We start from the raw sequence: 9,687 nt of genomic DNA on the forward strand, positions 1-9,687 counted from the left end.
TTAGCATCGGTGAGGAACGCGTCCAATTAATGCACCATCCACAAACGCGGCTTCATGTAGCATATGCAACAGTTAATATTCATATCGTCACTGACCCGTTATAATTCGGTACGAATGATTACATTTGAATTAATCGTATGCAATATGAACTCTTAAATGTTACATTAATCGGGAATCTGCCTCGTTGTAGTACAGGTACGAATTATTTTTTACTGGAGCTCTAAATAAAATAATGTATTGATAAATTAATGGATAAACGGATACACAGCAGACTATATAAAATAGTAGGACCTGTATATGTCGAATAAGATAATTTGATAAAGTACAAACAATTTTACTTTTATTGCAAAGAACATTTTATGCAGATTATTCTGCGGATATCTTATATTCATTCAGCACGCGCACTTACGTATGTACTCACTATAATAGTTCGTTAATCATATCCCGTGAATCACTTTCTTTTAGATTTCATTTGAACACGCCTGTTCTTACCAGGTCTCTGCTTTACTTTTCCTTTGCCCAATCTTCCTGATTTGCTCGATTTACCTGGATTTCCGGGCCTCTTGTACTCCGACACATCAGCTGAACTGGATCGTGTATTCTGTTTACTACCACGTTTTTTGCCTCCAAAACCATATTTGGAATTTTTCATCTTTAGTTTGGATTGAGCTTTCTTGTCTACCCGTCGCAAAGCTGCTTTATTTGATACAGGTTTCTTCTTGTCATCCAAAAAATCAAGATCACGTCTAATGCCTTTTTGATATTTCTTTACTTCCTCAAGCATTTTTCTCTTTTCTGCATGCTTTTTCAGATTTGCTTCAATCTGCATTTGTTTACCCACTTTCCGCTGTTGTCTTAGTTGCCTTACTCTTTCAGAACGTTGGGCTATAACTTGTTTTTTCATAAGCTTTTCCCTGACCTTTTGCATATGCTCGTCTGATTTAGCCATTTGCGCAAAATAATCATCTGGTCTGGTAGTTGGCAACCCCAGTTTTTTCAACCTAGCAATTCCTTCCATAACTGCACCTTGTGCCTGTCGATGAAACATTGTTTCACGACGGAAGTCATTGAGGACAGGATCCTCCTCAGGAGCATACTGAGGTAATTTTTTATTCCCTTTTAATTGCTTTGCGCGTTTAACTTCCTGTTCTTGCATCTGCAGTGCTAACTCTGGTGCCAGAGGTGCAGGAACATTGATCATGTCAAGCCTTTCTACCCATGGTAAAGCAAGTTTTATTTCATTTAACTTTTGCTTCATCGCACTCTGTAAATGAAGAAATAAACTGTATATCTAAAAGTTTAATGTACTGTGCACTGTAAATTTATTTAATACTTCAATAAAATTAGAAGCTCATCATAACAAATATATACACATACATATAATACAATTATCAATGAAATTAGAGATAAATTAACATTCTCCGCTACTTACAACATTATTTTTAAACTGTCTTTTCTTTGGTTCAACTGCATTTAAACCAGGCTTTAATTTTCCTTCAGCAAATGCCTCTTGTAACTGAAAAACACGTGAACGATTAAGGTTAAGTATTTAGTGTAAATGTTCTCTTTACTTTTAGGACATGCTACAACTTTACTTCTTCATCGGAAGAATTGTAATCAGATTCGCCTTCGCTCGACGACATTGTTAAATTACACAATCACTCTCTTTTAAAAATTAAAATAATAAGCTGAAATTCGTTACTAAATCGACAATCGTACTCGATAGTGAACAATAGCGGACGCGCGTCTGTCGCAGTCTATTGTGTAGAACCTTGCGAAATATAACACGCGCAAGTGGCGCCATACAATAGCACACATAATTTATGTAAAATTCAAAAACAAATTACTTCAGGTACTTTTTTCTTATAGAATTAAATAAGTTTGATATTCGCGTTTAAAAATTGGATCTATTAAGATATAATAATATCTGTTTTTAAAACATATCAGTAAAAAATTCAAAAATTTTCATATAAAAACGCACGAAAATGTAGCATTTATTGACATAGGAAAAGGAGTACTACACCAACGTTAAGGCTGAAGAAAATTCTAAACTATTTTATTACAAACTTCTAATTATCTTTCATAACATTATATCTTAATGGGAACTTCCCATAAAAATATGATAAATAAATCTTTTAAATTTTATTAGGAGCACCGAAACAGCTGATAGGCTTTAACATTCAAAGCCTCCCTGATAAGCAACACAAAATATTTCATTGTCATTTCACGCAATCAATTTCCTCGCAAGGAGTTTATTTTTGAGAATAAAAAATACTTTAATGGTGCAGAAAGTGTTTACCAAGGTGTATAAAAGAAAGGTATTCTACTAATGCAGGATATTTCAGAAAATCATGTTCTCTTAGCAATGCCGTGAATGCGCAGATCTCTTCGTGAGTTTACCTACCATATAAAAACCGTGGCTTAGTCCAGAAATTTTTGTGTAGTTGGCTGACGGCAACGAAACAACATGGCGTCCACGGATGCAGAACCGATGTCACGTTTATTGAAGCTTGCCAAAGAGTTTAACTGCTTTTATCTGTCAGGTAAGGAGAATAGCGGCATTAGGCCAGGAATATACTTTTGCAATGTCTTTCTTGCATTGTGCATAAGTTTTTTCTTCGAAATAATGCTCTTTCCGTACTGTCTGCTAAGATATTGATTTCGAGTGTTGTGTTTCTCTCAGTCGTCTTTCTCCAATATACTTAGTAGAAAAATTATCAGTAACATAAGGTTTTTTAAACATTTTTTTAATGTCCCTTGCTGTTGATGTTTCTGTTTTGGCAGCCAACAATTATTTCTTAGCTTTCTCTATAATTGTTTCGCTTTGTTTCGCCTGCCTGTCACTATGCATAATAATTATCGCTAGCGCCTTTTAACGCGTTGCTATAAATTTATAGCAATATTATGAACACCAATTGCATCTTTTGTACTGACGTTATGAATACTGTTCTTGTCACTTGTACTGGCATGCAGCACTTCTTTCTTTTAAGAATGTATCTTTAGCTTGATTACTTTTTATTGAACACAATACAGTACAATGTTTATGTAGTGTTATTGATAATCGTTAAGCCGTATAAGGGCGATATCATTTTTGTCGATGAAGCGCTGGTCGATTTCGTTGATAATTTTATTAGGCTGAATAAAATCTATTGCACAATTTTCATAGATTTACTTGTATGTGTTTTAGAAAATTTAAATAGATCAATATGCTCATCAGGTCTTTTCTATATTTTGTATTTTCTATTTTTTGCTAAACACACCTAAAAAGTTCTAAAAGTTTCTTATGATTATTTCTTACCGGTCAATGAATTTATATACTTTCACGTGCCATGTCTCCCTAAAGACCACATGCTAAATCGATGAAAGCTTACGGATACATAACTTCTAAACTAAAAAGACAATAGATTTAAAATTTTGCAGATGTGTTCACAGTAAAGGCACATATAATGTGCAAAAATATTAACTCTTTGTCATGGGTATGACATATAGGTTGAACATCCTTAAATAATATTTTCATTTATGAAACAAACTTACAATGTTCATAGATTATTGGATTTTTAGTTCAATTTTGGAAATGTTAATTATATTGAATTCCTTATGTATTGCATTTCTTGATTTATAGGTGTATAGGAGATTATCTTGAACAACTAGTCATATCATAATTTGTAATTATGTTATAAATTGTATTATTATAGTAGTCTTTAATGGTATTAAAAATAAAGTTATTTTCTTTATGAATGCATATATCAGAGATCATGGGCTATTAACAAATATTAAACATGTAATATTAATCAAGGATGGCCAATGATGTAAAAATAGTATTTAACGTATGCCACATCCACATGGCACTAAATGCCTTGAGCAATTGACCCTGGTCCAAAAATAAGACTTGTCGTACTTGTACATTTTAGCTTCAAATGCTACATTCCTGGAAATTGCAATATACTGTATGTTATAAAATTCACCAATTTATATTTGAATTTCATTAATAAAATGTCTTTCACATTAGAATTTCATATGTCACAATTGTATTCATCCTCCTTTTATCAATATTTAATTCTTGGGAAACTGATTAGATAAGTCTTGTCATGTATACGAAGACATAGTTTCACTATATTACATATATACTTTCATGATTGTCTTCAATCATTACTACATAACATTAATTATATCATATTACATTTCCACAGCTTAATGAACAGGATCTCTGATGTTTGAATATTGTAACAAATCTTTTGTTATCTGTCATTGAACTCTCCTTTGAAACAACATTCCTAATCTCCCAACTATGAGTAATTGTCACACTGCACTTTTGTAACAACTGCAGTATCACAGTCTACTTCTTTCTTTACAGAAAACACTACAAATAATACTATAGTTAGAGTAAAGAATATAATGCTAATTTTCGTGGCGTCTTGCGGGATTTTCAGGGTTCCATGCAGGTGAATGCAGAGCTTTTGTCGTCGATGGACAACAAGTCGGTCTTGTTCGACCAGACGTGATGAAAGAAATCTTGAACTATCCAGAGGTAAGTTTTTTAACCGATTTTCTGTAATACAACTAGTGACGTACAAAATAGTCCCAAATTTCTGAAATTAATATACAGGAAGTATCATCATATACTCATATATTATAGGTTTTTCAAGTACAACCAAAATACGTGCAACTGAACCCAGCATTTAGAGATTATGCAGAAAGAAGTGCGCGCGTAGATGAAGTCCTTAGAGAATGGCGAGCAAGTGGGAAATTCATCACGTTACGAGGCTGGCGGGAAGAATGTCATGATGTCCGCACACGATTCAATACGGCGCCTCTACTCAAAATGGATCGTTCTGCAACTTGTAAGTGATAATCTGATGAAATGATCGATCTAGAAGTTGCTTCTTTTAAGTATTTCTTTACCATTCATTATAACCAGGTTTATTTGGAATCCGGAAATACGGAGTGGACATTAATGGATACGTAATGGATCCCATAAAGGGATTGTCAATCTGGCTACAAAAACGCAGTCCCAATAAACAAACATGGCCTGGTTACTGGGATAATATGGTGAGTGGTGGATTGAGTGTAGGCTTTGGGATTCATGAAACGGCAGTTAAAGAAGCTGGAGAAGAAGCAAGTATCCCAGGCAATCTCATTGGGAAGCTCAAGAGTGTAGGATGCGTATCTCTCTTTTTTGAAAGCGAAAGAGGACTCTTCCCGAATACTGAATTCGTCTACGATCTTGAACTACCACCGGAGTTTGTACCAAGTAACAGTGATGGAGAGGTAGAAACTTTTGAATTGCTTCCAGTAAGTGAATGTTTAGAGAGGGTACTATCTTCCCACTTTAAGACGACTTCCATTCCCGTTGTTCTGGATTTTTTGATTAGACACGGATACATTACTCCAGAAAATGGTAAGCTCTTGTACATATTTAAAAAATTATTTTACATTTACACATAATATTTTCTATAACTTTTAATCGCTTAATGAGTGAAACACAGCACGACACAGTTGAAAAATTTTAACTGAGAAATATTATCTACATTCACCAACGCGTATGTTTCAGAGCCTAATTTTATCCAAATCGTGGAACTTCTGCATGTACCACTGCAAACGATGTACAACCAGCCACAAAGAAAAAATAAAATAGCTGCCAACGGTGAAGCGAACACGGGTCTATAGAGTCTTTAGGTTACAAATAGGCACTAATTTCAATCATGCTAAGGCTACAAATCCAATAAAATGAATAAGCAGTTGTTCTTTTCATTTCCTTATATTTTCAGGGTCCAAATGTTTGGATTGTAATGTTTCTTTTTTGATCATATATCGCAAGAAATACTACATTTATTAATCTAGTATTACTCAAACATTTTTTTATACTAATAGAACAATTATAGATTGTTAACTGCGTATCCAGGATCCTGAAAATTGAAAATCCAAATAAGCTTTGAATAACGTTAAATAGAATTTTTATTTATTTTTAATGACTTTACGCCTTAACATAATTATCCAGCTGTTCAGTTAGCTGGAACAGACCTCCGTGTGATATTTGTGAGAAAGTAAACAGTTGAATGCAGCTCTGAGGGTATTTTGCCGTAACAAGATTATAGCTGTGTTTCAACTGAAATAAGAAAATCATGTATCTATTGACAAACTTATTTTTCTTGAAGTTTTTTTCCATTAAAAAATATTTATTTGTATATAAAAAGATTAAAAACGTCCAAATTGAATTTTCTTGATTTTAAGTTTATAATTAAAGCAAGTTGTATTGAAATTTGTGTCATTACTAGATATACTGCAGTCGGAACACAGCAGGTCTTAATTTACATTATGACAACTTGCAATTTATGTACTTTCAATTATTGTGAGAAACGATAACCAGTCAAACAAGTTTTTAAGAAAGAATGCATTGCAACGTAATGTGAATCAAGACGCAATCTTGAATATCAAAGTATTAACACTGCATTCCGAAAAAAAATAGATTTAATGTGAACAAGTTGCTTTTTAGAAAATAGAGAAGCCGATAAACCCTTTCTGGTAATTGACGTTAAAATTTGGTGTCGGTATTTAATCAGGTTTGAGTCATCATTACCGGCATTAATTGCACAAATTCAAGTTATACTTCAAAAGTCCATTCGTAGTTTTATATGGTTATAATGGACTCAATGCAACTCTTTTGATACAGTAGAAAATTAAAGATTCGATCCCTTATGGAATTCTCTGTTGTACACTAAAATGGAATGTAGCATTTTTATTGGCCAGACAGTTTTTTGGGAAAGGGAACAAAAATCTTTATGTTATTTATCGTAGACTATATTAGATAGGTTTTTTTAATTGAACGATCATTGGAATCAGAGATTTAATCGATGTTGCATAATATCTCTGAAATGATTGTATGTACCTGAGAGCACACAAGTATTGATGCGATGTAATTGCGTTTTTCTTTTACCAAAAAGAACGTTCAAGTTATAATCGTTTATTAATCCTGTATAATTTACGCACGATGCATTCTTCTAAAGATGTTAAAATGTAAATATATGATTTTTTGCATACAGTTTACCCATGATCTTCCTCTTGAGATACAATTGGTTTTTTCGTCGTTTCAATACTTTTGTGCAGCAGGTTTAACGTTTACTTAACCGTACGTATTAATTAACGGTACAGAGGTATTTATTGTTGAATAGATATGTTGATGAAAATGCGGCAATCTTAGTGATGATCATGAAGTACTATAATTCTGTGAAATACACACAACAATGTATTCGAATGCCCTAGATACGCCTAATGAAATTTCAATGACATTTACAAAATTTGCGATATCTGAAATTATTATGAATTAATTGATAATTAGGAGGATGCATATTGAAAATGGAAGTATCTCGTGCTCATCTACGGATTCGCCATTTGAGTGTGGAGGAGAATCCAGTAATCTTTTAATAGACTTCGGATAGTTTTTAAGTATGACATCTTAGCCAATATCATAGAATAGATTGCATAACTTTAGTACTTTTTTAATGAAACGAAATACTTGATGTGCTAGTCACCTTGTGAACATTATGTTGTCTATACACTCGAGTTTCGATCAGCGAAAGCAATTAAAATTCATTTTGCAAGTATCTTTTGTTGGGAGGAACTTAATGTGATCATTGCTACAGTCACGGAAATCGTTGATTTGAAGGTGTCATTTCTTTACATTTGTACAATACTTGTTAATTAAGCATTTTTGTATTTTAACAATGTGTTAGTATAACTGTATTCAATGTTTGAAAATTTGTGAGCATGTTGAATTTATGCCCTGAATTTGCTACTTGTATTTGCGCACAAATACTTTCATTTACATCTTCTACATCATGGAAATTTATGCTGTGGCTTTTGCAGTTTTCAATAATTAATCGTATTATTTGTTGTAGTGTCATCACAAAAGGTATTCAGAGTAGCATTGAAGTCTAACAACTCTTATGGTATTAACGCTTCATCATACTATGTACTCGAAAATAGTTATGTTATTTGTGAATGAAAGAAATTTGTTTGAAATGCAAAAATTCTTTCACAAATCCAATGTAAAAATTCTAAAAATCTGTATTCTTATTTCAATGGTATTAATTATATGACTTTAAATGGATTTTTAAATCAGTTGAGTTTTGAAATTGAAACAATCACTTTTTTATCAAAGATTCATTTACTTATTTAAGGAATTTTAATAAAAGAGAATAAATTGCGCAGATCCAATTTTAGTATTGTAATGAGTTTGACAATATATATAATATAAAAATTCATTTACTCTTTATCAATATTTATTGACACATGTTCTGGCACTTATCTAATTCAGAAATAGTATTCCAGCAACATCGACTAAGGAATCGCTTTTTTTTAAACAAATTTCCTTTGATACTTCATCGATTAAATTAATGGTTTTGAATCTCATTAACTACTTTAAGCGATATAATTATTTTCAATATCAGTTTCAAGTAAACTGCGCACAAAAATTTAATTCACGATTGTATCAACTCTGTAACTTAATTCGCCGTTTTAATTGCAGAAAATGCTCAAATTTATCGAAGTATTATGTATTATACAACATTGTCTTTTTTTTTCATATACCCATTAGTCTGTAATATAAACGGCAGTTCTCAACTGAAATCACGAATGTCTTTGGGAATTTGGGAATGAATTGTAGATACAAGCTATAGAATTGTAATTAATCTTGGTTGATTTCAATTTAGTAAATTTATTTTGATTTGAAAATGCGTACAACGAAATAAACTGCTACTTTATGTGACAATGGAGTTAATATCTGAAATGCCACTTATGTGGAAAAAGGTAAATAACTAATGTTTAAAGAAACACAAACAATATACAGGGTGGTTCACGCAACATGCATACCTGTATAACTTCACATTACTTCATTAGTTAGTAGATTCCATTATTACTGTGTTAATATGAACGGATATCAATTTGAACAAATTCTGTAGAAATCTGTTATAAGGTTGAATCCCTAATTTGATATTATGAGATGAAATTTTTCAAGAAACAAAATGCAATCACTCGTTAGTTATTAGGTTCACGGCTAATACAGGTCAGTACTTTTTTACCCAAAATTTCACGTTTATTCACAATTTGGTATAAAAATTTAATTTAATTAAAAAAAACTGTTGTCTGAGATTTATAAAAAGATGTAGAAATTTATTCCACTTTCATTCATTCTCTAGCTACAGCTGCGTAAGGATCTTCGCTTCTCTTAAGCTCGTTGCTAATAAGATAAAAAAGGAAGAACAAGATCAAGAAATATTCGTATATCATCGAAGGTCCTTTCAGAATTAACAATCCCCCAAAAAACACTTACGTGTAAAAAACAATGCCAAGTACAGGATTGCTGTGAATTCCTCTAACAAAAAGTATTGATATCATATTATTGAGGCCATCATTTTAATTATATTTTCAATATTTCCTATAACGTTTTCGCTACTCTTCTATGTTACTACTGCTTCCCGTGTTTAATTACGATTTAATGGTGATTTAATAATTAATAAAACTTTAGGTGATTCCTTATCGAGTACTACTCGGCGGGTCCGTGCATTTCTTGATATAAATTTGGTACAAAACCAGTACCAATTTTCTATAGAAAGCATATTAACAATAACTCGTCAAAAATAATCACGGTAAAAGCTTAATAACAAACATACAGCATTAGAATACTATGAG

General features: G+C 32.1%; 2 protein-coding genes across 4 annotated transcripts; one reads left to right on the top strand and one right to left on the bottom strand.

The window, feature by feature from the left end:
- Positions 1 to 318: 318 nt before the first annotated feature.
- Positions 319 to 1,764, bottom strand: LOC107271591 (probable rRNA-processing protein EBP2 homolog). Of its 3 annotated transcripts, none has more exons than XM_015747782.2 (3): positions 1,596 to 1,764; positions 1,433 to 1,516; positions 319 to 1,264 (listed from the first exon to the last, which is right to left on the bottom strand). In XM_015747782.2, exons 1-3 carry the CDS (start codon positions 1,641 to 1,643, stop codon positions 452 to 454), a joined length of 945 nt encoding a protein of 314 aa, XP_015603268.1. In that variant the 5' UTR covers positions 1,644 to 1,764; the 3' UTR covers positions 319 to 451. The 3 variants fall into 3 exon arrangements, with proteins under 3 accessions (XP_015603268.1, XP_015603277.1, XP_024943986.1); XM_015747791.2 differs by having other exon boundaries at positions 1,591 to 1,756; XM_025088218.1 differs by having other exon boundaries at positions 1,572 to 1,694.
- A 421-nt stretch (positions 1,765 to 2,185) lies between these two features.
- Positions 2,186 to 8,107, top strand: LOC107271587 (uncharacterized protein YJR142W). Its single transcript, XM_015747769.2, has 6 exons — positions 2,186 to 2,318; positions 2,445 to 2,543; positions 4,431 to 4,528; positions 4,637 to 4,841; positions 4,919 to 5,398; positions 5,552 to 8,107. The coding sequence occupies exons 2-6, from the start codon at positions 2,468 to 2,470 to the stop codon at positions 5,665 to 5,667; spliced, it is 975 nt and encodes a 324-aa protein (XP_015603255.1). The 5' UTR covers positions 2,186 to 2,318; positions 2,445 to 2,467; the 3' UTR covers positions 5,668 to 8,107.
- Positions 8,108 to 9,687: the final 1,580 nt, after the last annotated feature.

Source organism: Cephus cinctus, unplaced genomic scaffold (genome assembly GCF_000341935.2).
Source record: "Cephus cinctus unplaced genomic scaffold, Ccin1 Ccin1_scaffold0080, whole genome shotgun sequence".
NCBI lineage: Eukaryota > Metazoa > Arthropoda > Insecta > Hymenoptera > Cephidae > Cephus > Cephus cinctus.